General features: G+C 41.6%; 1 protein-coding gene and 1 pseudogene across 1 annotated transcript; one reads left to right on the forward strand and one right to left on the reverse strand.

Annotated features, from left to right (window-relative positions):
* Positions 1 to 13,396: 13,396 nt before the first annotated feature.
* LOC124082498 (large ribosomal subunit protein eL32-like) lies at positions 13,397 to 14,586 on the reverse strand (annotated as a pseudogene).
* Positions 14,587 to 14,644: 58 nt separating this feature from the next.
* Positions 14,645 to 20,991, forward strand: LOC124082575 (intelectin-1a-like). Its single transcript, XM_046429026.1, has 8 exons — positions 14,645 to 14,754; positions 14,919 to 14,986; positions 16,482 to 16,579; positions 17,674 to 17,921; positions 18,247 to 18,405; positions 19,088 to 19,208; positions 20,219 to 20,322; positions 20,732 to 20,991. The coding sequence occupies exons 2-8, from the start codon at positions 14,925 to 14,927 to the stop codon at positions 20,882 to 20,884; spliced, it is 945 nt and encodes a 314-aa protein (XP_046284982.1). The 5' UTR covers positions 14,645 to 14,754; positions 14,919 to 14,924; the 3' UTR covers positions 20,885 to 20,991.
* The last annotated feature ends 6,916 nt before the right edge of the window (positions 20,992 to 27,907 follow it).

Raw genomic sequence — 27,907 nt, forward strand, 5'->3', positions numbered from 1 at the left:
GAGACTCATCTCATAGGAAAAGACATCCACAGACTGAAGGTGAAGTTTGGGAAAAAACTTACCACTCACATGGACTAAAGAAATAAGCAGGGGTTTCCATCCTCATGTCAAATAAAGTAGACTTCAAGTCAAAGTTAATCAAAACAGATAAAGAAGAACATTTCACACAGCTTAAGGGAACCATACATCAACAAGACATAACAATTATAAATATATATTCTCCAAACAATGGAGCATCTACATTCATAAAACAAATTCTTCTCAAGTTCTAAGAGTCAAATAGACCACAACTCAATAATTCTAGGTAACTTTACCACACCTCTTTCACTGAGTAGATCTTCCAAACAAAAGCTGAACAAAGAAAATAGAACTTAATAATACAATCAATAACTTATACTTTATTGATGTTAGTAATTTAAGTTTATATATAAATATTTTGTCCATCAACAAGTGAATACACTTTCTTCTCAGAAGCACATGGATCCTTCTATTAAAATAGACCATGTATTTTGCCATAAAGCAACTCTTAGCAAATAAAAAAAGTAGAGATACTACCCTGCATTCTATCAGATCATAATAAAATAAAATTAGAAATCAATGATAAAATAAAAATAGAAGCTATTCCAACACCTGGAGACTAAATAACATGCTATTGAATAAACAATGGGTTGCAGAAGACATCAAAGAGGAGATTAAAAAATTCTTAGAAGTAAATTAGAACACAGATATAACATATCAAAACCTCTTGGAAACTATGAAGGTAGTTCTAAGAGGAAATTTCATTGCATGGAGTTCATTCTTTAGAAGAATAAAAAGTCAACAAATAAATGACCTAATATTGTTTCTCAAAACCCTAGAAAAAGAAAAACAAACCAACATGAAAAGCAGAAGACAAGAAATAATTAAAATCAGAGCTGAAGTCAATGAAATTGAAACAAAAGAAATAATTGAAAAAAATTGACAAAATGAAAAGTTGGTTCTTTGAAAAGTAAATAAAATTGATAAACCTTTAGCCACGCTAATGAAGAGAAGGAGAGAGGAAACTTAAATTACTAACATCCACGATAAAAAAGGAAATATCACTACGGACACTACAGAAATACAGAAGATAATAAGAAATTATTTTGAAAATTTGTACTACAATAAAATAGAAAATATTGAAGACATCAACAAATTACTGGAGTCATATGATTTTCCCAAACTGAATCAGGATGATATACACAAGTTAAACAGAACATTTTCAAGCAATGAAATAGAAGATGCCATCAGAAGCCTACCAACCAAGAAAAGCCCAGGACTAGATGGATACATAGCTGAATTCTACAAGACCTTCAAAGAAGAGCTAGTACCAATACTCCTCAAATTATTTCGTGAAATAGAAAAACTTATTCTATGAGTCCAATATCACCTTGATTCCAAAACCAAAGTCAAAACATCAAAGAAAGAAGACTTCAGATCAATATCTCTAATGAATATAGATGCAAAAATTCTAAATAAAATTCTGGAAAATCGAATGCAAAAACATATCAAAAAGATAGTGCACCATGATCAAGTGGGGTTCATCCCAGGGATGCAAGGTTGGTTCAACATATGGAAATCAATAAATGTAATTCATCACATCAATAGACTCAAAGATAAAAATCATATTATCATTCCAATAGATGCAGAAAAAGCACTTGAAAAAATACAGCGCCCCTTCATGTTCAAAACACTGGAAACACTAGGGATAACAGGAATCTATCTCAACATTGTAAAAGCTATCTATGCTAAGCCCAAGGTCAACATCATTCTAAATGAAGAAAAATTGAAAACATTCCCTCTAAAAACTGGAACAAGACAAGGATGCCCTCTCTCACCATTTCTATTTAACATAGTTCTTGAAACTCTAGCCAGAGCAATTAGAGAGAGAAAGAAATAAAAGGGATATGGAAAGGAAAAGAAGAACTCAAACTGTCACTATTTGCTGATGACATGATTCTATACCTACAGGATCCAAAAAATTCCACCAGAAAACTTCTAGAAATAATAAGTGAATCACTAAAGTAGCAGGATATAAAATCAACACCCACAAATCAAAGGCATTTCTGTATATCAGTGACAAATGATATACAGAAATAATAATAAAATCAAAAAAGTAAATAAATAAAATAAAATGCGTGCAGTTCTGAGTAGCGTAGTGATAGTGTCATGTCAGCCCATTCCTTCCCACGGGGGCCATAAAGCAGCCCCACTGTATACACCACTGCCCAATAATAGTCCCTTGTGGCTGTTATCAGATCAGATCAACTCTGGTATTGCTGCCCCTCCCCCACAACCATAAGCTAAAGCTATTGCTACTGTAAGGAAAGAACAGAATTAAGGAGATAAAGAGAGAGGAAAGGTTTGTTTATTCAGGATAAACTACGGAGGTGGGCCCAGTGGAGACTGAGACCCACTTTCCAATTACAGCCTGGGGTCCCTCTAGGGGCATGAGGGAGTGGGGGAATTCTGCAGTTAGGCCAGGCTGTTGCTAGGGGTTGGCAGGAAGGATCCTTTTGGTCGCACCTCCACTCTTTGAGGTAGTCACTGTTCCATGTTGAATCAGGTGTTTTCAGGACTTCAGACCCAGATAACCATTTCCTTTGGAGTATTGTTTGGGTTTTAGGGTCAGGTTGAGTCAGAGTGACCTTGAGATGACTTATTCTAAGTTTCAGAATGGTGTTGCCTGTGTTAAATTCTTCCTAACAGTTACCAAGACCCAAGTCTGATTGCTCATGATTTAAAAGCAAATACTCCTGGGAGGTGAGAGTTGTTTGTTAAGGAAATCTGCTGGAATCCTGAGTAGATGAAGGGGACTATCATCCCCCCGAAAAGGCCACCTGGGAACTCAGGTAAGCAAAAGGGCTTCAATGGAGAGGGAGAGGAGATATAGGGGGCAACGGGCAGGAAGGGCACTGCCTGGTGGGGTTTTCACCATCCAGGGCATGGATTTTTTTCTTCATTTTGTGGCCAGAAACTTGCAATTGACCCTGACTCCTAGAGCTGTAATTCTTTAGACAAACATATTATCTCCTCCACCCCCAAGTTAAACATCACAGCAATTTACACATTTTGTGTTAGTTGATGCAGAGAATGAAAGACTAAAGGGGTGTTACATATTCTGATGTTATCTGAAGGACAACAGATGTTCTAGGTTCTGTAAATATAGAGAAAGATTATTTAGCAATTTACAGTTTAATCATTTAGGTGCAGCTTTTCTCTAGAATTTAGAACATCAGGCAAAGCGGGAATAAGCAAATTTACAAAGGGAAGCTCCCAAAGGAATGGCCACTGTTAGACTACGGCATCAGGTTCTTACAAAAAGAAAAGGCTTTACTGGGGCTGGTCATGTGGCTCCGTTGTTGAGTGCTTGCCCAGCCCGCTTGTAGGCCCTGGGTTCAACCCTTGATACTGGGGGCGAGGGAGGAGAGAAGGCTTTATTGCACAACCAGTCAGCAAAGAGACCAGGAGCTATAATCTCAAATCTGCCTCCTTGATCAATTGCCAGTGGGGGTGTTTATAAGAAGGAAGAAGTAGCTTGTTTATTAGATGGCAAGAAGGGGAGTTTGAGGGTCTTTTGCATGCATGTAAATGGCTATTATGTTTCTTCACAGGTTGCATGGGGGATTTTTTATTTTTAGGATTTTTTTCTTTTTTTGAATTGAATTGGATTGAACCCAGGGGCACTTAACCACTGAGCCAAATCCCCAGCCCTTTTTTTTATTTTGTTAGAGACAGGGTCTTCCTGAATTGTTTAGGGCCTCTATAAGTTGCTGAGGCTGGGTTTGAACTCTCGATCCCCCTGCCTCAGCCTCCCAAGTGGCTGGGATTACAGGTGTGCCCCACCACATCTGGCTGCCTGGGGAGTTTTGAGTTTGTGAGGTCAAAAGGTCATGGACAGAGTACCAGGCTTCTTCTGCACATGTGTTTTTGTATTTTTGTTGTTGGTGTTGTTTACAACAATGGGGACTAAACCTAATGGTACTCCATCCACTACATCCTCAGTCCCTTTATTTTTTTGTTCTGAGACATGTTAGTAATACCTGGGTGCTGCAAGGAATCAAACGCATGCTCAGAAGTAGTTCGGCAAACTTTACTTCTGCAGAAGGGCAGGTTACCAGAGAGGATCCAGCAGGCAAGCACACTTGGGCTGGCCATTCGCCTGTTTTTATCCCTAACATCGTACTACCCCCTGCTCTGATAGGAGGAGCTTGGGGTTACAATCTCCAAGATTGGCAAATTTTAAAATTGGGTGAGCAAAGGGAAGGGTTACAGTTAAAATGGCTACAGTTGGATTCTTTGAATCCATTTCTATGCTTCCAGGTTTCTGTGCTATACAGGAGCTGAAAAAAACTATAGGGGGAACCCTAAGCATCCTGAAAGCCAGGAAATGGTGACATGTTGGCCTGGATGGGGAAGCTGGTCAGGGCAAGAAGACGCGAGTAGAGTGAGGTTCTGCTCTTCTGCCAGGGACAGATGCCAAGAAAATTGGAGCAGGAAGCAGGAGAGATGGCCTTCTCTGAACAAGGCTGTGCTGTTTGGATCCCATGCTCACTAGAGAGCCAGCTTCACACACCTGTCAGGACTTCTGAGAGTGAGCCATGAACCATTGAGCATTGGTGTCCATCAGAAGCCAAGTCTCCTTAGGCTCCTGTGATATAATATGCCATAATTCTGCCATTGTCACTCTGGGAGGGACTGAGTGCAGAGCTTTACTGGGCCTCTGCACAGTTCCTGATTTTGCAGCTGGATTGCTGGTTCACCACTGGCCTTCAACGTGGGCAGGATGATCAAGATGGAGAAAAGGAGCAAGCAAGTGTGGGAAGCTGAGGTGGACCCTGTCACTGCTGCTCTCACCATGGGTAAGGTCGGCTGTGTAGCCCCCAGGGAGAGTCTGGAAATAGGGTCTTGGGGGGCACTGCCTTCCAGCAAGAGGCCTGCCCTTCGGAATAGGAAGCAGCATCTTTGATGCCCTACTGTGCCTGTCTAGTTATCAAGCCCAGAAGGGTGGACAGCTCTTGAGAGAAATGCCCACGACCCTGCCTCTTGACATTCACACTGTTGGGGCTCTGAAATTGGCACCCCGAAGCATGGCACTTTGGAAACAGAAGCAGCCTCTGATGTCTTTCTTTTCCTCTATCCTCCTGCCCCCACTCAACCCCTCAGGAAAGCTCGAGAAACTAGAATTCTGAATTTCTGTTTTTCAAGGCAGTTCATGGGAACTGGAGCCCCTTCCCCCAAATCAAACAAATCCCCCCTTCTTTGTCTTGGAGCTGGCCACAAACAAACGCTCTGATTTCCCTTGTCTGGTAGTAGATCACAAGACCCCCATTTCAGAAGAGGCCCTGCCTGTCCCCAGGAGGAGAGAAGGCTGCACAGAGAGGCCAAGAAGAGCCCCAGAGCCATGCTGCACAATCACACTGTGACTGCCCTGCTCCACGGGACCCTCTGTCCTTCTCACATGAATCTCGTGGGGAGAGCAACCCCACCAGGGTCTGAAGGAAGATTTGACCAAGCACAGCAAAGACCTTGGACCTCAGACAAACACTCTGCAGGGTTCAGAGTGTTTCCAGCAACCAATGAATGGGCCACTGGATCAGGAATACTGAAGCTTGGCTCTTATCTTCATTGCAGTGTAAGAAGCCCAGGGCTCGGGAGAGAACACAGAGCAGAGAGCTCAGCCATGCCTGAATTTCTGAGCCATGAAACCCAAGATAAGTGTGTGTTGTTTTACATAACAAAGTTTTGGGGAGCTCTGCTACACAGAAATAGATGGTAACACTTACAGACTCTGAGCAGCCTGATATCCTGGGAAGGCAGGACCTGCAAATCTCAGTCACAGCACAAAGGACTGGCTGGGTGAATTTGAACTTTAGACAGGGTGTCTTTTTGGTCTACCTTGGGTTCTTAGACCTCCTTGAACAAGTAACAGGGCTTTCTTAAAGTCCCCCAAACTTGCTTTAATGCCCTCCCAGTCACCTGTTGGGGGAAAGGTTGTGAGAAGAACTAAGCACTCAGCACCAGGTACCACACAAAAGAGCCCACAGCAGCTTGTGATCACCTTTCCTTAGTCCAGAGAGGTATACAGGATACTGACAGGCTACACAGGCTGTTTGGGGGCCACAGGTGACTCATTAAGGGGATGACTCACAGGAGAGTCATCTCTGGACCCTCCTGCAGGGTCCAAAGGCAACCTCCTAGTGTGAAGAGGGCCAAGTGACCCTGTACCCACCAGAAGATGCAACTGGTTTGCTGGAATCATTCTGCAGAGGCTGCCTGAGAATGACAGCAAGTGCCTGGCCAGGAGACCAGCTCTGCATCGGCAGGATGGAAGGGGACTTAGGGTTAAGTAATTTGAGTCCTTTAAAGTTTCCCCAGGTGTCAGGGCCACATAGAATATTAGGCCTTAATTTTAGGACCTATATTCTGTTCAATGAATAAGAAGTAATTTTCGTGAGGGAAATACGGTGATATTAGAAAACAAAACTGGAAAGGTGACTAGAAAATAAGTCACATGGGAATGTTCACCTCATTTGGTGGCTTTTTGTGTTGTTCCCTTCCATCTCTTCCTGGTGAGCATAATTTGCATAATAATTTATTATTATTATTATAATCATTTTTGCACAAACCAAAAAAGTTTTAACCCCTTTTTTTCGGCATGATTGTTCACATTTGCATTTTTTGTGTACATGTAAACATTCCTTCATCTCAATTTAGTTCAATGCCGCAGTCTGGCTGGGCACAATTCACAGCCACTTGTCAAGCAGAAACGAACTTTATTTTTAGAACACATGCCACACCACACAAGCTCTTCAGGAATTCCCTCAGAGCCCAACTGCCACCACCGGCTTCCAGCGAGCCTCTCAACACCCCCTCCTCCATCTCTTGAGGCCAATTGGCTGGGTCCCGTGGGCAGAGCCAAAAGAGCCCCCCATTGAGCAGCTCCGTGGTCTGAAAGGGCGGGAAAACAGCCCAATGAGCATCACAGCAGAGGAGCCAATCAGCTGCAAGTTTGCTGGGGCTGCTTCAGCTGTGGCTCTCAACATACATGTAAACATTCCTTCATCTCAATTTAGTCCAAAGCATGAAAAGAACCAATGTGTAATTAATTGCTGTTCTTCACAGGATGGAATGAAAGGCAGTGGGATTGGGTCGGTTGTTACCAGAACTTGAAGGTCTTTTCCACTTAATAGGGACAGACTAGATGGAACCCAGTGAAAGCCTGCAAACCCAGATTGAGTCTTCATTTTCCATTCTTCCAGCATGTTCTGCTTGAGTGTTCTCTGCTGCAAAGAAGGAGCTGGAGACTGAGGGAGAAGAATAGAACCAGCACCACCATTTCCCCAGCTGGGATTTCCTTGAAACACTGTGAAGAAAAAATAGTCGGCTGTCCCTCAGTGTCAGGAGGATGGGGTCTGGGCAGAACCCTAGGGATAGTCGGCTGACCTTCAGTGTCTATGGAGAACAGGGTCTAGGAGGACTCCTGGGGATGTGCACATTCATGGCTGTTCAAGCCCCTTATGTACAAGGAAAAAATGTCTGAGCACAATTTTTTTTCTAGAATACTTTTGATCTATGGTGGATTGAATAAACAGTTACACACAGAAAAAAAAATGGCTACAATTGGATCTCAAAATAGCTACAATTGTATTTTACATCCCAATTAAGGCTAAATACTATATTTTAAAAATGGACCACGGAAGTTTCTATTTCTCACAAACAGGATCTCACTAAATTGCCCAAACTGACCTGGAATTTGGGATCCTCCAGCATCACTGAGATTACAGTAGGTACACTGTGCCCCGCAAATGTCCATCCTGAAAAGCCAGTTTCATACTATCCTTAGGTGGGTTCTAGAAGCTTTTCCTGAAACAAAACTTAAGAACTTTGTTATTTGAGAATTTATGTCTGAGCCATGCCTGGTAGCATACACCTGTAATCCCGGTGACTTGGGAGGTTGAGGAAGAAGGATCACAAGTTCAAGGCCAGCCTCAGCAACTGACAGAGACCCTGTCTCAAAATAAAAAACAAAATATATATGTAAAATATATACTTTAAATAAAATTTCTTTTTAAAAAATGTATAGACTTACTATCCTAAGAGAATTGTTTTGGAGTTGGGTGTGTAGCTCAGCAGTAAAGCATTTGCCTAGGTTTAAATCCCAGTACCACAAAAACAAATAAGTAAAGATATATAGATAGATAGATAGATAGATAGATATAGATATAGTTTTGTTTTTTTGTTTTGTTTTGTTTTTTGTTGTTGTTGTTGTTGTTGTTTTTTGTTTTTTGTTTTAGTGCTGGGGATTGAACCCAGGGGCGCTTAACCACTGAATCACACCCCTAACACTTTTTAGTTTTTGAGATGGGGACTCTCCAAATTGCTTAGGGCCTCACTAGTTGCTGAGGCTGGTCTCAAACTTGTAATCCTCTTGCCTGAGTCTCCCAAATCTCTAGGATTACAGGCATAAGTAAATATTTTTAAATTGTTTTTAGTTCCAATCCTCCATCCATTTTTGACTACATGACGTTTTTTTACATAGCTGTAATCATAAAATGAATGTAATTTTGCATTCTGCTTTTTCTTGATATGTGCCCCAAAATCATAAAACATTTTTCATGTTTCTACACATTCTTCATAATCATCATTTTTACCTGGAATTTTTTTTTACCTCTCATAGTGTCTCCTACCAGAACAAACTGTGCTCCCAAACCATTGCCTGGCCTCTGTGCTTGTAGGCTGTTGGCACTAAAGCAGGTTGCATGGTGAGGAAAAAAAAGTATTATCATTTTAATAGCTGCATAGTATTCCATTGGTTTACATGCTCTAACTTAACAATTTCCTTGTTGTTGAAAACTTATACTCGGGGCTGGGGATGTGGCTCAAGCGGTAGCGCGCTCACCTGGCATGCGTGCAGCCCAGGTTCGATCCTCAGCACCACATACAAACAAAGATGTTGTGTGTGCCAAAAACTAAAAAATAAGTATTAAAAAAATTCTCTCTCTCTAAAAAAAAAAAAGAAAGAAAACTTATACTCTTACAAATCATGCTACAATGAATATCTTTTATATTTATATACATAACCTTTTGTTTCTTTTTAGTTATTTCCTTAGGGTTTGTTCCCAAGAGAGGAATTGCTGAACCTCATGGAGTGAATGATTTTATGGCTATCGAAATATGCTGCTATTATGTGCTTCAGAAAAGGTTTTGACAACCAGTGGTCCATTAATTTACCTGTTTCCCAAAAGTTTCCTGCCTGAGTGATAGAGTGGCTTTATGTTTTGGATTTGGTTTGTGTTTTTTGATTTTTTATTTTGCTACAAATTAATAAACGTAAAATGGATCCTCAACATAAATTCTGCTTGTTATTTCCTGCTTTCTGCTTTCTCTTTTGCCTAATAAAAACAGGCACTCCAGGGACCTAACACAACAAACTGCCACCTAACTCTCAACTACCATGAGACCAACCTAGTAGGAATGCGAACTGCAGGAGATTTTGATGGGAAAAAAAGCCTTATAGTCTTCAAGAACAGGATGATCCCCTGCAGGATCTGACTGTAAAACAGGATTCAGAGATTCAAAGGGGGACCAGAGGCTATGGGTAAAGTAAGATCCCGCTATGAGTAAAACACTGTCAGGGATGAATGCAGTAACACACAAATTATTTTTCTTGTACAAGTTAAAAATATGCTTAATGGCCATCATCCTTAAATGCAGCAACGTCAGTTTGCTAGTGCTGCCAGAACAAAATGCAAAAGACTGAGTGACTTAGCTGAAATTTATTTTCTCACAGTTCTGGATGCCAGAAGTCCAAGATCCCAATGTTGGTGGTTTAGTTTCTGCTGAGGCCTGTTTCCTGTTTTGTGGGTGGGCACCCTACTACAGTGCCCTCACAATGTTGACCCTTAGTCTGTATATGTGCCCCAACCTCCTCTTGGATTAGCACCCACCACGATGACCTCATTTAATCTTAATTATATCTTTAAAGGGCCCTGTCCCCAAGTAAAGTCACATTTGGAGATACAGGGGGCCTGGAACTTCCATATATTGTAACAGTGGTCCATTTTATGCTTTGAATATAGCCCTTGCTGCTTTGCTACTGCAACTAATTTTTAAAATGGACATGTGTTTTGCTCTTCTCCTTCCTAATCTCTCCCCTTCTGTAATCTCAGGGGAAACGGGATTACCTTTCTTCCCCTACCTAGACATCCTGGCTGCTGTGAGCTGAGCATCTTTCCTCTTCCACACCCCTCTGCCACGATGTTATGCCTCAGGCCCAGAGGAATGGAGCCTACAGACCATGGACTGAAACTTTAAGTCCAAATAAACTTTTCCTCCTTTAAGATGTTCTTTTCAGTTCTCAGTCATAGCAACAAAAAGCTGCACCTAGAAACACACACAATGATGCTTATAGAAGTATTGTGCTTAATTGAAAAAAGAAAAACCACTAGAATCAAAATGAATGCCCAATCATTGGATAGTAGAAAACCAAATCATGATAAATTCATACCACGGAATAGCAATAGCAATGAAAATGAATGGGTGACTTTGCAACAGCTTTAGAGGACAACTAGTTATTTAATGTCACAGGGAAAAATATGCCCCAGAAAAAATGTGCCCCAGTAGTTTTATATAATTCAAAAATAAAGAAATTTGAAAAGACATTTATTCACGTATGCAATATGTTGCATATATGTGTGGTCAATAAAAGTAACTTAAGCGATAAAACAATAAACACAAATTGACATTATGGCAACACCTGACGGGGAAATGAGGTGGAGTGATACAAAGGAGCACTGGGGTAGGTGTAGGTGACTGATAACATTTTAGATCTTGGGTTATGTCACGGGTTATAAGTATCTATTGCATTATAAAGGAAAGGAAGAGGAGGCAGAGGCAGGAGGATCACAAGTTCAAAGCCGGCCTCAGCAACTTGGTGAGGTCCTAAAAGCAATTTAGCAAGACCCAGTCCCACAAATAAATAAATAGAGCTGAAGATTTAGCTCAGTGGTTAAGTACCACTGGACTCAATACCCCACACCAGGTAAATAAATAAATAAATGGAAGGCAGGCTGGAAGAGGAGCAGGGATGGAGAGGTTGAGGACTGACCTGGCTATCATATATCTCCACTACTTGTTACAACTCTAAAGAATAACCACCAGGCACATGTAATCCTAGCTGCTTGGGAGGCTGATGCAAGAGGATCACAAGTTCAAGGCCAACCTCAGCAACTTAGTAAGACCCTGTCTCAGAATGAAATTTAAAAGGCTAAGGATGTAACTCAGTAGTAGAGTGCTTGCCCAGAATGCCCTAGGATCAATCCTCAATAGAAAGAGCTGCACTTTTTCTATGAAGTTAAGCAGAACTATGCAACTTGTTCTAACCAAGATTTATGAACAGAAATTACCATTGTAAGGCTGAAGGCTTTGAGAGTTGCAGGGCATCAGCCAATACAGTTTGAGACAGGGTCTCATTAAATTTCCCAGGTTGACCTCCAACTGGAACTCCTCTTGGTTTAACACTCCCCCACCAGTAGCTGTGACTACAGAAGGTGTGGGCCACCACCTTAAGCTATAAATCTATGATAGCTTTGACAGTGTGACAAGGACACCGAATCTGATTACGATAAGAGTTGGGCAACTGATGACTTTTAGGGAGAAGATATAGGTTTATAATCTGGAAGGAACATATGGGAAGCTTTTGGGGTGCTGATAGTTCTATTTCTTGAACAGGATGATAATGATACAGATATTTGCCTTGTGGTAATTCATTAAACTCTGTGTGTGTGTGTGTGTACAACAAACCTTTCTTTTTTAAAAATAACAAAGTATAACTAACTCACGAGAGACAGATAGATGCAGGGCTGGAGTGAGGTGGCACTGGAGGAACTTTCTTCCACATGCTTCTCTTGGTGCACGTACATACTGTCAATTTTCTGTCTCAGGTTCATTTTGAATTATTTTGATATGCACTGGCCATTGATGATGAATCTTAAGTTCATCAAATGCAATATTTTATCAAAACCATCATCTTTCCTTCTTTTCTTTGTTTTTGCAGTGCTGGGGATTGAACCCAGGGCCTTGTGCATGCCTAGGCAAATACTCGAATTATTTTCTATATCTATCAGCACTCCCTCACCTCCCAATAACTTTCAGCTCATCACTTCATACAACCTAGCCTCAAACCAGCCCCTTCTGTAGCCCAGCATAGGTTGTAGTGCAAGTGGAAAGTGCATTTGGCTGCCATTGCTATCTCCTGCTATTTTTCTCCTCTGCCCTCAACGTGTCATTGCCAATGTTAAAATAGTCCTCACTGGTCCTAGAGTTATCCTCTTAACTCCTCTGATTCCTGTTTTCTGCAGCATATGGAAATGCAGTGATGGAGGAAGTTGAGCTAAAATACAAATAAGACCCAAAGTGGGGAAGAGAAAGACTGGAGAGAGCAAGTGTCCAGCATCCACACAACCCCCCTGGCCACCAGCTATGGGCTCTCTGTTGCTTCCAGATGTCTGAATAGTTCAACCCTAAAATCCCATCGTGACAGTCTATTTATAAGTGAGTGAACATAAGAGAAGACACTAAGATGTTTCAGCTGATGTGCAACAGAAACAAGCCACACTCAAATTGCAGATGCATAAGCAAAAGAAATGGCTGCTGTTGTTTTAAGCCACTTCATTGTGGGATTTAGGGGAAGTGGCACTGGGAACCGAGTGCAGAGGAAGTAGGAGGTACAATCAGTGGGACACAGTCACTGATGGATGCTGATGGTTAGAAGGGATAATATCCCTTGCCGCAGTCTGGCTGGGCACAAAATCACGAGCCACTCAAGCAGGAACAAACTTTATTTTTGAAACTGCCGCCAATGCCCCCGTATCCTCCCAGGAAGATTGCTGACCGACCCACAGCAGCGTTCTCCCAGATCCCAACAGGAAGTTCCTCCTCCAGAATTCCCTCCTACTGCACTTCCCCAACCAATGGGAACTCTCCAGGAGTCCTGTAGCAGGCCGAGGTGAACAGCAGGAGTCCAATATCCATATGAATGCAAATCTTAACATAATCATATCATCTCAATGGCTAGCTGGTATCACCTTTCAACCAAAAATGCCATGCATCATATTACTTGGCTGTGGCTCTTAGCAATCCCTCAAACAGGCTTACCATTTTCCTAGACTCTTAGGTTCAATCAGTCAATTGTAGACTGTTCCATGATGTGTGTACTACTAAAGATGGGATGCAAAATGATACTAAAGATGTCAAAATATGAAAAAAATACATCCGAGAATTAATAAGAAAAATACTAAAAGTATATATTTTATCTGTGTGTGTGCAGTTTTTTCTGGGTTTATTTAAATACAAATGAAATACACACAGGGGTCTCCTATTCATTTCCTTCACTGTGCAGCCTGGCATTGGAACTGGTGACTCTGAGGGCCAGTAGGGTTTCTTTTTTCATGATGGCTCTGAGGGTCTTGGTGGAAATACTGTGATCAATCTCAGCACAGTAAGACTCGTTGCTCATCAGCAGCATTTCCAGCTCCTTGACATTGGGGACCAGGAACTTCCAGAAGCCACTGAGTAGCATGGGCTTTACTTCCTTGTTGCTCCCATAGCCAATGTTGGGATCAATCTGTGACCCTCGAATCTTCTCGGTACCCAGTTGTGACTATCCCTGGGTTTCTATTGGTTATACTTTTGACATATCAGCCTGACTAGAGCTGAATGAGCTTCTTGTTCCTCTTTTTGATGACCTTGGACTTCATGAGAGGTCTGAGACTGGTGATAATGCTGAGCAGGAGACTGCTGTTCCACTGCAGGCAGTACAGAGGGGAGAGGGGCAGAAGTGGGCATTCCTTCATGGGCACTGTTTTATTTTATTTTCTCAATATCTATGAGTGTTTTGTGCAAATCTATACTTTGGACTTAAAAAGATAAAAAATAGTAGCTTAATCAAACAGAGGTTCACAGTCTTTTCCTATGGGTTGCAATGTTATCAGTACTGTAATGAATTAGGGATGTGATGTCACTGAGGAGGAGCCGATCACTTCTATTATAAGCTGATGGGATTTGGATAACATTGGGACAGGAATGATATAGGAGCTTTGACGCATCAAAGGTTTTTTGGTTTTTTTAACGGATTTAATCCCAAGTTCAATGTGTAGTAAAGTTTCACTAGTTTGTGGCAAAATGAGAAAATTAACAACCAAATAACAAAACTTTGTATGGAACTACATTTATTGGAGCTAAAGACTTATACTGATTCTGAAATGGTACCTTTCCTCTTTCATTGTTAAAGTTTCCTTTTTCTATGAAATGATGATGATACTAGATATTTAATAGGAGAAAAAGTTTTTACTTAGCAGGAAAGAAAGGCACAAAGAAAACCCAAAATCAACATCAACTCTTGAGAGTCTCCCCTATTTTTATTTTAAATACACAGAGCCATGAAATCCACAAATCTAGGAACAATGCCTTGCATAGGAAATGAGCTTGACTATTTGTCCTGCTAATTCCATCATCATCACTGAATATCTTTCCTGTATTAACCAGAGGCCTCACCTCCTTGGGCATCATGCCGGGGGAGGGTGAGTCTGGAGACCTGGGCTGTGCCCCTGTGCTTTCTCCATAAAGGGCTCAGCTCTCACCTCCCATTAGGAGCCTCTGCAGAGAAAGATCCAGTCTCCACTCAGCTGGCAACTTCAGCTCCTGGCCCTGTGTTGGCAGAGGGGTTTGCTTTCTGTGAGTTTGGGGAGCCCTTATTTTAGCTCAGGTCTGGTCTAATTTCCAGAGATGTGTGGAGTTTAAAAAAAAAAAAGCAGGGGAACTTTGAGTCTTTGTAAGGAGACAGGAATAAAGAAAAAAAAGACAATCAAGACAGTGACTTTCATCTTGCTTTTTTTTAGACTACCATGACCCAACTCGGCTTCCTTCTGTTTCTCATTGTGGCCAGCAGAGGATGCAGTGCTGGTGAGTCTCCCTGTCAGGGGCCCAGTCCCCCAGGTCACCTGCACACAGCTTTCAAAGAAAACACAGTAGTCAGGGTTGCTTCCAGGAAGGAGACTCTCCTGAGCCAGAGATGACGTCTTTGAGATGCACAGAGGCCACCTTGGATGTAGTCTAAGGGCTGATTTCTGGCCTCTGGAGGGATCTGGTCTCTAGCAGTGAGACTATTGCTAAGATATGACATATCCTGGGTCTGGTTCTTTGTCTCTGTGTGGTCCTGAGGGGACCCTTGTAAGAAAAGTGTCCTCTCTTCACTATTTCCCACTACCATGGCCTGCAGTGACCTTGGTAATTGTGTGGTATACCCTGTGCCCAGAGAATGTTCTCTTTATAGTCTTCTCTCTATAAGAATAGCAATGGCATTTTAAAATCTGTATTTCTTTTAATTGTTATTTATCTATTCATTTTTAAAAGACAAACACCTGTTTCTTTCCAGAGTACTGTGGATTGAACCCAGGGCCCTCTACCACTGAGCCACATCACCAGCATGTTTTATTATTTTTTATTTTGAGATAGGGTCTCACTAAGTCACCCAGATCACAGGTGTTTACCACCATGCCTGGCTGAGAAAAGCATGTTTCTACATATTATCTCTCTTGATCTTTACAAAAATACTATTTATTAGCTTCATCTGAAGCAGAAGGAAACTGAGGCTCAGGTGTGGCAAGTAGAACCCAAGGACTGTCCACTGGAAGCCTGAGCTACTTAGGCCTGCATCCCTCTGACTTGAAAGCCTGTGATGCTTCCACCCCTCCAGACTTTTAGACTGGTTTGCAGAGTTGACGCTCGTGTACAAGGTTCTTCATTCTGTGCCCCTGCTGGGCTCCTGGCTAGAGTCTCAGCTCTGTCACCTCACCCTCTGCCTCTACCACCTTAAGCTTCCTGTATTTCCTCCTCAAGCCGGGCTTTGCTTCATTCTTTTCTCCAGGTCTTTGCACATGTTTTTCTCCTGCCTTGAATTCTCTTTTCTTTCTTCCAACTGATGAATCATGTCTATTTTCTCAGAGTACACTGTAGTGTCACCAGAACTAGAAAGCCTCTGTCACTAAGTCATCCTACCCCAGACCACCCCCTGGCTCCCTTCAGACTTCTCTATTCTCATCTCAGAGTCTTCCTCTTGTTCTCCTGAGTTTATCCTTCATTCCTTTTAATAACATTTTCTGTTGGTTTTGGCAACTCCCTCTAGAGGTAAGTTCCTGGGGATGTTGAATTTCTTTGAAATGCCCGGTGCCCAGGGCAGGGCGTGGCCCAGCACGAGGTCCTGTGGAGGGAGGGAGGTAAACCTGTGCTGGATGCTGGCTCAGATGGGCTGGTGGATGATGCTGGATAGCTCAGGGTCTTTCAACCCAGGCAGCGAGGCTCTGCCACAGAGGTGGAGTGAGTTGGGGAATAGTGGCAAGGGAAGGCTGGGTTTTGTGTCAGAGCAGCAAAGAGAACGAAACTCTGCATATTCTCTAGCTGTGGGCAATGTTGTTTCCGAAGGAATGGACCTGGTCTTCATTGTTTGCATCTCTGCCTAGAAGCTGCAAAGAAATCAAAGAGAAGTACTTTGGTGCAAATGGTAAGTAAGGAGCCCTATCAGGATTTTGTCTTCAGTGAATTTTTTTTTAATTCTTTTTTTTTTTTTAGCTTTTTAAAGTTTTTGTTTTGTTTTGTTTTGTTTTTTTAAAGTACTGGGGATTGAACCTGGGGCACTTTACCACTAAGCTACATCCTAAACCCTACCCCTCACCTTTTTGGACAAGGTCTGACTATGTTGCTGAGGCTGGCCTGATCCTTCTAAATTGCTGGGATTACAGGTGTGTGCCATCACACCCAAGTGTTTTTGTTTTGTTTTGTTTTTTAGTTTAAATGAATGTGGTAAAAAGTATATACTATACATGGGATAAGCTTTGTCATTTTAACCAGTTTTAAGTGTACACTTCATTGGCATGAATTACTTTCTCAATGCTATGCAGCCACCACCACTATACATCTCAAGAAAATTTTCATTATCCCAAACAGAAATTCTATAATGAATTTATAGAATGAACCCATATTCTGCCTTCCCTAAGGCCCATGTAGCTGCTGTTGTACTTTCTGTCTCTATGAATTTGCCTATTTTAGTTTCTTCATGTAAGTAGAATCATAAGGTAACTATACTTTACATCTGGTTACTTCCACTTAGCATAGTGTTCTCAAGGTTTATACATATAGCATGAATAACTAATTGCATATAGATATATATATGTCAATATATGCATAATATAGATTGTATGTGATGTGTGTATACACACTATTTTATTTTTCTGTTGAGTACGTCAGTTATTTCTATGAGTCCTGTGACTAATCCTGCAATAAATGTTTAGTGTTTGAATCCTGTTTTTAATTCCTTTGGGCATGTACTAGAAGTGGAATTGCTGAGTCATATGAAAATTCTGTGCTTAATTCTGAGAGGAACGTTGCTGAGAGCTTGGATAATTCTGTGTTCTGTCTCAATCAGTAAGTTGTTATTCAAACTTGAGGGTGTTCCACTATACCCAGGGATGCATAGTGACAGGACTGAGGGAGAGGAGCCCTTAGGCCATGTTTCTAGTTCCCAGAGCTGTCCTGGTCATGGCACTGAGATGGCATGAGCTCACAGACAGGGAGGCTCGGGGCTGGTTCTCTCCACAGATGGCCTGTATCTCCTCCGGGCCAAGAATGGTGCCATCTACCAGACCTTCTGTGACATGACCTCTGCGGGTGGTGGCTGGACCCTGGTGGCCAGTGTGCACGAGAACAACATGGCTGGGAAGTGCACGGTGGGCGATCGGTGGTCCAGCCAGCAGGGCAACAGAGCAGACTACCCAGAGGGGGACGGCAACTGGGCCAATTACAACACCTTCGGGTCTGCAGAGGCGGCCACCAGTGACGACTACAAGGTGGGTGCCACTGGGAAAGGGTGAGGACCTGAGTGTGGCTGCGCCACAGCATGCAGGAGGGAAGTTGGGAGGGGGGCTGTGGACATGGGGCTGGAGCAGAAGAGAGAAACAGTCACATGCCTCGCATCCCAGCTTCCTCCCACAAGGCCATGAGGCAGTGGGGTGGTGGGGGGGGCATGATCTGCTGGAGGTGGGTATGTGTGAGCACGGCTGGCCATCTGTCCCCCTGGAGCCCAGAGCTGTCAGCTCAGCTGAGGGAGCCCATGTGTGTCTTTTGCCCCTGTGGGACCTGGGCTGGTCAGTCTCAGTGTTGGTTGCTTTCCAGAACCCTGGCTACTTCGACATCCAGGCTGCAGACCTGGGCATCTGGCATGTGCCCAACAAGAGCCCCATGCAGAACTGGCGGAACAGCTCTCTGCTGAGGTACCGCACCAGAACTGGCTTCTTCCAGCATCTGGAACATAATCTGTTTGGCCTCTACCAGGTACACAGGGCTGCGGGCTGGGACTGGCTGTCCTGGGTGTAGAGAGAGGCAGGTGTGTGAGGTTGGGCAGGAAGCACCTTTTCATGGCCCTTTCATGTCCCCTCATCCTAATTTGCTGATGGCTTCTGACCCACTTTCCTCAGAAATTCTGAGCCAGATGACTCATAATGGCAATGTGGGGGGAACATGGGAGGAATGGAGGAACCTTAGATAGGGCAAAGGGGAGGGAGGGGCTCGGGGGTAGGAATGATGGTGGAATAGTTAGACATCATTTCCCTAAGAACATGTATGAAGACACCAATGGTGTGAAAATACTTTGTGTATTTTCACCAACTTGAAAAATTGTGCTCTATATGTATAATATGAAATGAATTGCATTCTTCCATCATGTATAACACATTAGAATAAATTTAAGAAAGAAAAAAATGAATTCTGAGCCAGAGAAGATAAGAGACCCAGGAGAGAGAAGATTTGGGGCGGGGGCAGGGAGGGAGAAAGGGAGGGAGGGCACCAGTTGGCCTGGTTGTAGGAGAAAAGCAAAAAGGAAAGATTCTTATTTTGCCTGGTTTTGAAATAATCTCATTGACTGAGAAAACATTGCTTTCTCTTAATGAATGATTGTAACTCCCCAAACCAAAACTATTTCCTTATCCAATGATTTTGTCGTTGTTGTTTCTTGTAGAAATACCCAGTGAAATATGGAATAGGAAAGTGTTGGACTGACAATGGTCCGGCGATACCTGTGATCTACGATTTTGGTGATGCTCAGAAAACTGCAGCGTATTACTCACCCTACGGCCAGCGTGAGTTCTTAATGCTCCTTGAACTCTTCATAGCAAAGATGATAAATTCAGTTATGATAGGAGGTTACTTATTAACACAGCTCATTCTCTTCAATGAATGTTACATGTCTTGTCACATTTAATTTGCACAACTACCCTTGAGGACTATTATGACCCCCATTTTATGAATCAGAAACCTGAAGCACTGAGAGGTTCAGGAACCTACCTGAGATCACGGTGCACAGGCAGGAGAGTAGCATATGGGCTGGGGAAGCTTGGCTCCAGATTCTGTTCCTAGCGACCCCATTATCAACCCCTCAGCAACTTATTGAGACCAAGATTCACGTATACAGAGCAAATGGTGAGACAATTTTACTTCTATTGTGAGGGGTAAATATTTATTTAATGTTCATCTAAGTTTGGCGGCATCTCCTTTGTTAGGTTGAGCCCTATTTTATAAAGTTCAAAGTTGTTGTAAATACATCTAAGATTTAAAATTTTAAAATAAAAGAGAAGCCAGACATCCTAGTGTCTGTCTATAATCCCAGATGCTCAGGTGGCTGAAGCAGGAGGATTGAAAGTTTGAAGCCAACCTGGGCAACTTAGTGAGACCTTGTCTCATAGAGACAGAGAGAGGGAGAGGGAGAGGGAAAGGGAGGGAGGGAGGGAGAAAGGGAGGGAGAGGGAGGGAGAAAGAGAGAGAGAGAGAGAGAGAGAGAGAGAGAGAGAGAGAGAGAGAGAAACTAATTGCTGCAACAAGCCTTTTTACATGTTTGTTTGTGATTCCCCAATATTGTTGAATTTCTCCATACAAGCGCTGGTGAACAGAGACCCTCTCTGAGAACCAGTTCTTGAGTTCTGGGGTTGGGAAAAAGTTGATGAAGTTTGGGGCTGGGATGCACCAATCATGACCACAGTTTTGCTGGCCTCCACTCTTGAGCCTCAGCCTGGCATCCACATTCTCTGGGCAGCCTAAAGGAAGCTATTTCTGGCATCCTCCTTGAGTGCTGTTTTCTGCATCTCATTTTCAGAGGAATTCACTGCAGGATTTGTCCAGTTCAGAGTATTTAATAATGAGAGAGCAGCCAATGCCTTGTGTGCCGGAATGAGGGTCACCGGGTGTAACACTGAATTTGTGAGTCTTTGTGGGGACCAAAGGTGCTTGGGAATGAGGCTGTGTGTGTGTGTGTGTGTAAGAGTGTGGTGTGAGCATGTGGGGGGGTGTAACTTCCCTTCCTCCTTGCTGAGTCAGACAATCTATACGGGAGAGGGAGATGTGCCCCCTCCTAGGGAGCAGCACTTAAGGAATTCATGAAGGAAGAGTCCAGCCAGGGAATCCAAGAACAGATGTTCATAAAAGTTGCAGGAAAGTCAGGAGGAGATGGTGTGTCACTAAGCTAAGGGTTGAGAAGTCTATGGGAGAAGATCAACACTGCCCATGGAGAATGGATGGGGACCACAGATCCCTCTGGATTTGGCCATTATTACCTTTGGGCTCATCAGCAGCCCTCTCATCACCACCTCCTCCTCTCCTTGTTTCCTAGCACTGCATTGGTGGAGGAGGATTCTTCCCAGAGGGTAATCCCAGGCAATGTGGAGACTTCTCTGCTTTTGACTGGAATGGACATGGAACTCATGTTGCTTACAGCAGCAGCCGGGAGATAACAGAGGCAGCTGTGCTTCTCTTCTATCGTTGAGAACTTCCTACTACAGGACCCAGAGCTCTTCTCCCAGGGATGCGGTCCCAAGGATGGAGAACCACTTGCTAGTAGCCAAGGAAAGAAAAATAAATCATATCAATTCATGCATTGATGTTTGTTGGTTGGCTTCGTGACACTGTGTCCCTATGTTAATCAAGAACAACTTAGAGGAGGGAACGTTCATTTTGGCTCATGGTTTCAGAGATTCAGTCCATGGTGGATCAAGTCCATTGCTCTGGGCCCCAGGTGAGGCAGAACATCTTGGTGTGGAGGAGGGGAGTTACTCTACTCATGGCAGCCAGGAAGGAGGTAGAGAGAGAGAAAAGACAAGAGGAAAGGAGAGAGAAGAGAGTGGGCTGGGGCCTCAAGGAACTTCTAGGACATACTCCCAGTTACCCCCTTCTCCAGCCATGCCCGACCTGCCTCCAGTTACTTGCCCAGTCAAACTAGGATGAACTGATTGGGTTACAATGCCCATAATACAATTATTTCACCTCTGAATATCCCTGAATTAGCGCAGGATCTTTGGGGAGAGACACCTCATATCTAAACCACAAGTGTTTTTATGAATTCTTTTCATGTAGGCAGTGAGCACTGTTGGAGATTTCAAAAGACCCTCAATGCCTCTGAACAATTCTACACCAAACACTTTGTGCTTGGAATGTTGGGGCTTAGGAATCCCGACAGGGAATATGCCATCCCCCAAAGCCCTTCAGGTAACTCTTTTTTTTATTTCTTTTTTTATTTGTTTTAATTAGTTATATATGACAGTACAATGATCTTGACATATAATACATTTGACAGGTAACTCTTTAAAATAGCCAGAGGAGTAAAGGGCAGGGAGGAGGCTTTTTGTCCTGCTCCTTCTTAACTTATCTATATGGATGCTCAGTTTGCATCTTCAACCTGAAACTCCTAAAGAAGAAAATAGTCTTTGCGGGGTGGATGAGGGTGCAGCAAAGAAGGAAGAGACACCCAATATCCATATCTGGTGTCTGACAGCCTTGGTGGTGGGTATTCTCCTTAGGGAAGGATGGGGCTGGCAGGCCTCTGAGGATGCCTCTTCCAGGGTAGTGGCTAACCCTCCTGGGATCCCATCTTCAGGGCCTTGTTCAAAGGGGTCCAAGTGACCCAATCATCCCCACTGGGTTATCAGTACAGGTGAGACAGGATGACATCAGTACTGGACCTTGATTAAATGTTAGGCATTTTAAGGGGGGGGGGGCTTTATTGGAATGTATAACTGGATATTCAAAGCAGATCAAGGACTCTGAAGATTGAATATAATAAAATAAGGAAGTAATCCACAGAGGGACAATTCTACACCAAACACTTGGAGGGTTTGGAGGCCCTAGCCAGAGCACTCCCTCTGTGAGCAAAGTGGAGGGATGAAGGAATTAAAGGAACTGCACTTTTAGGAGCCCTGAGATGTGTCTGGATATGGAGTGTTTAAAGATCAAGGACATTGCCTGGTTAAAATGCACAATATCCTTGTACGGGGAAAAAAGCTGCCATCTCTCAAGAGAGCTTGCAGAAGACAAGGGAAGGAACGATTTTGCAGCCACTGTGTGGGGTCTGGCACCTGAGGGAGCCAATTCCTGGCAAACCTGGGATGGGCCTGAAATACAGGTGCAGTTAACACACGCTGCACGACAAAGAGTGCACTTAAGTGACCAGCAGAAAATCAAATGTGGAGAGAGGTTTACACAGGGAACAACTGGTCATGAAAACCCACCCAGCTCTACCCCTGCCCCTCCAAGTTGGCTGCTTGCAGGACAGGCTGGAAGTGAGGTTCTGGTCATGAATTCAGAAGGGCAGGGACAGGAGAGATTGAGTTTGGAGACTGAACCCAAGACCAGGAAATATCAGGGTGGGAGGTGACATAGTGGACTTAGAATTGGGTCCACTCCACCACAAAAGTGGAATCCAGGAGAGATCCCTGGGGTACGGTCTTCCAGAGTGCTCTGGCAATTCCTGGGCCCTGAAGGTGCATGGGTTTAAAATCCCCAGACCAATTGATATTCAGTGAAGAGCCTGGATCCTAAACCTAAACCCTAAATCCTAAATCCTAAACCTAAACCCTGCCTCCAGGAATTCCACCTATAGGATTACCTCTCCCACTCCAGCAATCCAGATGACCAGCTCCAGATGACCCCACCTAAAACTACTGAGAAGAGAATCTGAGAACATTCTGTACTCTAACCGGAAGAATTCTTTCACTTTGCATTGAGATTTTCTCTCTTTTTTTTTTTTCTTTTCTCTGTTTAATTCTGACCTTAATGGTATGTGAACATTTATACATACTCATATTTTTTTCTCATTTCTAGCATTTTAAAAGCCAGTTATTTTTTATAGAGCCCTTTTATAGAAACTAGGATGTTTGAAGGTATATTTTAGTTTCTCTTTTAAAAAAATTTTTTTCTTCTGTTATTTTTTAAGTTTAAAATTTTTTTATTTATATACATATATTTTTTTTTCTCTTACGTATTTCCCTTGATTCTCTTTCTCTCTATTCTTTTTTTTTTATTTTTTTAGAGAATTTTAATATTTATTTTTTTTTTAGTTTTCGGCAGACACATCTTTGTTTGTATGTGGTGCTGAGGATCGAACCCGGGCTGCACGCATGGCAGGCGAGCGCGCTACCGCTTGAGCCACATCCCAAGCCCCTCTCTCTATTCTTCTGCTAATGGCCAATATCTATGTTCTCTCTTCCACTCCTCTTTTAATTTTTTACTTCTATCTTCTCTCCTTCTCCCTCATAACCGTTACATCCTATGTCATTTATGTTTTCTCCCTATTCTCACCTTATGAAATTGTAAACTCTTTTGAAAATGTGCTGTTTTTTTTTATTGTAGGCAATAACTAATCCCATCATTGCCTTTTATTGTGATAATTAACATTGTTACAGTAGGAACTATTTGGTCTAATTCTGTATATTGTTTGCATTGGTTGGTGTTATTTGTCTCCCCCTAAACAGTGAGGTACTGGAAACCTTCAGGGGAGAAACTCTACTGCATCAGAACCATATGTTAGATGAGTAGACACACAAACAACATGAAAAAGCAAGAGAACAAATCACCTCAAACAAACCAAGATACTCTAATAACAGAATACCACAGTGGAAGAAATATCAGAGAAGGAGTTTAGAATGTACATAGTTAAACTGATCTGTGAAGTAAAGGAGGGTATAAGAAGTGAAATTAGAGAGAAACTACAGGAAGTGAAATATCACTTCAAAAAGAGATAGAAATTCTGAAAAAAAAAATAGCAGAAATCTTTGAAATGAAGGAATCAATCGACCAAATTAAAAATTTAATTAAAAGCATCACCAACAGACTAAATTACTTGGAAGACAGAGTTTCAGGCAATGAAGACAAAATATATAATTTTGGAAACAAAGTTGACCATGAAGAAAAGATGTTAAGAGACCATGAATAGAACTTCCAAGAAATATGGGATAACCCAAAAAGACCTGTGGGAGACCAACCTTGCACATGACTGAGTCACATTCCCCCCTGTGGGTACTGAAGCGCTCAGTCGAAGAAATGTGGCAGAGCTTTCCCCACCCTTCTTGGGTCCGAGGGTCGTGTCTTGTGCATGGGTGTGTCTTCCTACATCCCCATGGGAGGAGCTATGCTCACCTGTTCCTTTGTAATATTACCCCTTGACCTGTTTGGGATAGAATGTTCCATGGAAACACCTTTTGTGTGTCCCCTTCTCTTACTGTGCCCTTGGGTGTGGCCTTCCTAGATGTTAGTCAACCTGCTGACAGCAGACATCATGAAGCTAGACTCGGCCTCTTGAAACCTGACCCTTTGCCTTATTTGAATGGCTTTTCCTCAATAAAATGTGTCAGCGCATGCTATACCCCTCTTTCTCTTCCTGTGGACCCTTAAGATCAGAGGAGCCATCCCAATGACCCCAAAGAAAAAGGTATTTCTGTCTCTTCTGTGGTTATTTCATGCAGCCCAATTAGCCCAGTTCAACTGGAGTGACCCCTGAGTGTTTTAGTCATGAACAAAACCCGGCAAAGACCAAATTTACAATTATTGGGTTAGATGAAGGCTCAGATATATAAATAAAAAGAATGCACACTTTTCAATGAAATAATATCAGAAAATTTCCCAAGCCTAAAGAATGCTATGGAAAATCAAATACAGAAGGCTCATAGGACCCCAAATATAAAAAATTAAAACAGACCCACACCAAGGCACATTATTATGGAAATGCCTAACATACAGAATAAGGATCAAATTTTGCTAGTGAAAAATGACAGGTAATATTTAGAAAGAAACCATTGTGGATCTCAGATATTTGCCTCAGCCAGACCCTCAAAGCAAGGAGGTCTTGGAATAATATAATACCAACCTCTGCAAGAAAATGGATATCAACCAAGAATACTATATCCAACAAAATTAAGCTTCAGAACTGAAGATGAAATAAAGACCTTTCATGATAAACATGGCTAGAAAGCCTGCACTACAAAACATTCTCAATAAGATATTTCATGAAGAAGAAATGAAAAAAAAAATGAGTACAAGCAAAGGGAGGAACTACACTAAAAGATCAGTGAATAAATGGAGAAATTAATTCAAATTGAAAACTAGAAATAAACCAAAATTGCCAGTAATAAAAATTATATCTCAATAATATGGCCTTAACTCATTAATCAAAACATGTAGACTGGCAGATTGGATTATAAAACAAGGTCAATATGCTGTCTCCAAGGGACTCATGTCATAGGCAATGACATCCACAGGCAGATGGTGAAAGGATGGGAAAAATATATCACTCACATGTATCTTATATACAATGGGGATTTCTATCCTTATATAAGATAAAGTGGACTTCAAGCCAAAGTTAATTAGAAGGAACAAACAGGACATTTCATACTGCTTAATGGAATTATATATCAACAAGACACAACAATTGTAAATATTTATGCCCCAAACAATGGAGCATCTATGTACACCAAACAAACCCTCTCAATTTCAAGAAGCAAATAGACCACAACATGATAACACTCAGTGACTTTACCACACCTCTTGCACCAATGGATAGATCTTCCAAACAAAAACTAAATAAAGAAGCTATTGAACTAAAAAAGAACAATTAATAATTCAAACTAAATAGACATATATAGAATATTTCATCAATCAGTGACTGAATATGCTTTCTTCTCAATAGTACATGGATCCTTCTCTAAAAGAGACCATGTCTTGGGCCACAAAGCAACTTTTAGCAAATACAAAAAAAAAAAAATAGACATAATACCTTGCATCTTATCAGATCATAAAAGAATGAAATTAGAAATCAACAATAGAATAAAAAATAGAAGCTACTCTAACACCTGGAGTCTAAATAATACACTATTGAATGATGAATGGATAGCAGGAGAAATCAGGGATAAAGTTTTAAAAATTATAGATGAAAATTAGAATAGTGATACAACATATATCAAAAATCTCTGGGACACTATGAAGGCAGTTCTAAAAGGAAAGTTCATTGTATTGAGTTCATTCATTAAAAGAATAGAAAGTCAACAAATAAATAACCTAAAATTACAGCTCAAATCCCCAGAAAAAGAATAAATCAACACCAAAATCAGTAGAAGCTGGGAAATAATTAAAATCAGAGCTGAAATCAATGAAATTGAAACAAAAGAAACAATCCAAAAAATTGAGAATATAAAAGTTGGTTCTTTGAAAAAAAAATCAATAAAATTGATAAACCCTAGCCAAGAGAAAGAGAGAGAAAACTTACTAAAATTTGCAATGAAAATGGAAACATCACAATAGACACTACTGAAATACACATGATAACCAGGACCTATTTTGAAAATTTATACTCCTGCAAAATAGAAAATCTTGAAGACATTAACAAATTTCTAGAACCATATGACCTACACAAATGGAATCAGGAGGACACATAAACAGATCAATTTGAAGCAATGAAATGGATGATGCCATCCAAAGCCTACCAAGAAAAAAAAAGCCCAGGAGCAGATGTATTCTCAGCTGATTCTACAAGACCTTCACAGAAGAACTAATGTTAATCCTTCAAAATATTCTATAAAATAGAAAAGTAGGGAACCCTTCTAAACAAATTCTGTTTTGCTAACTATCAACCTGCTAACAAACCCAGACAAAGACACATCAAGGAAAGAAAACTTCAGACCAATATCCCTGATGAACATACATGCAAAAATTTTTAATAAAATACTGGCAAATCACATATGGAAACATATTCAAAAGATATTGCACCATGATCAAGTTGGGCTCATCTCAGGGATGCAAAGTTGGTTCAACATATGGAAATCAATAAATGTAATTCATTATATCAATAGACTTAAATGCAAGAAGCATATAATTATCTCAATATAAGCAGAAAAACCTTTTGACAAAATACAGCACCCCTTTATGTTCAGAAAATTTTTAAAAACTAGGGATAAGAGGAACATATCTCAACATTATAAAAGCTATATATTCTAAACCCAAGGCCAACATCATTACAAATGGCGAAAAATTGGAAGCACTCTCTCTAAAAACTGAAACAAGACAAGGATGCCCTCTTTCACCACTTCATCAACATGGTTCAGGAAACTCTAGCCAGAGCAATTAGAAGAAAGAAATTAAAGGAGTATGAATAGGAAAAGAAGAACTCAAACTATCCTTATTTGTTGATGGTATGATTCTATATTTAAAAGACTCAAAAATCTCCACCATAAAACTTCTAGAACTCACAAATAAATTCAGCAAAGTAGCAGGATATAAAATTAATACCCATAAATCAATTGCATTCTTTATATACATGATGAACCCACTGAAAGAGAAATTAGGAAAACTATCCCATTCCCAATAGCCTCAAAGAAAATAAAATATTTGGGAATCGATATAGCAAAAGAGGCAAAAGACCTCTACAATAAAAACTGCAGAACGCTAAAGAAAGAAATTGAGGAAGACCTTAGAAAATGGAAAGATCTCCCTTGTTCTTGGATAGGCAAAATTAACATTGTCAAAA

Source organism: Marmota monax, unplaced genomic scaffold (assembly GCF_021218885.2).
Source record: "Marmota monax isolate L192 unplaced genomic scaffold, Marmota_monax_Labrador192_F-V1.1 WCK01_AAM20220418_F8-fsc00145, whole genome shotgun sequence".
NCBI lineage: Eukaryota > Metazoa > Chordata > Mammalia > Rodentia > Sciuridae > Marmota > Marmota monax.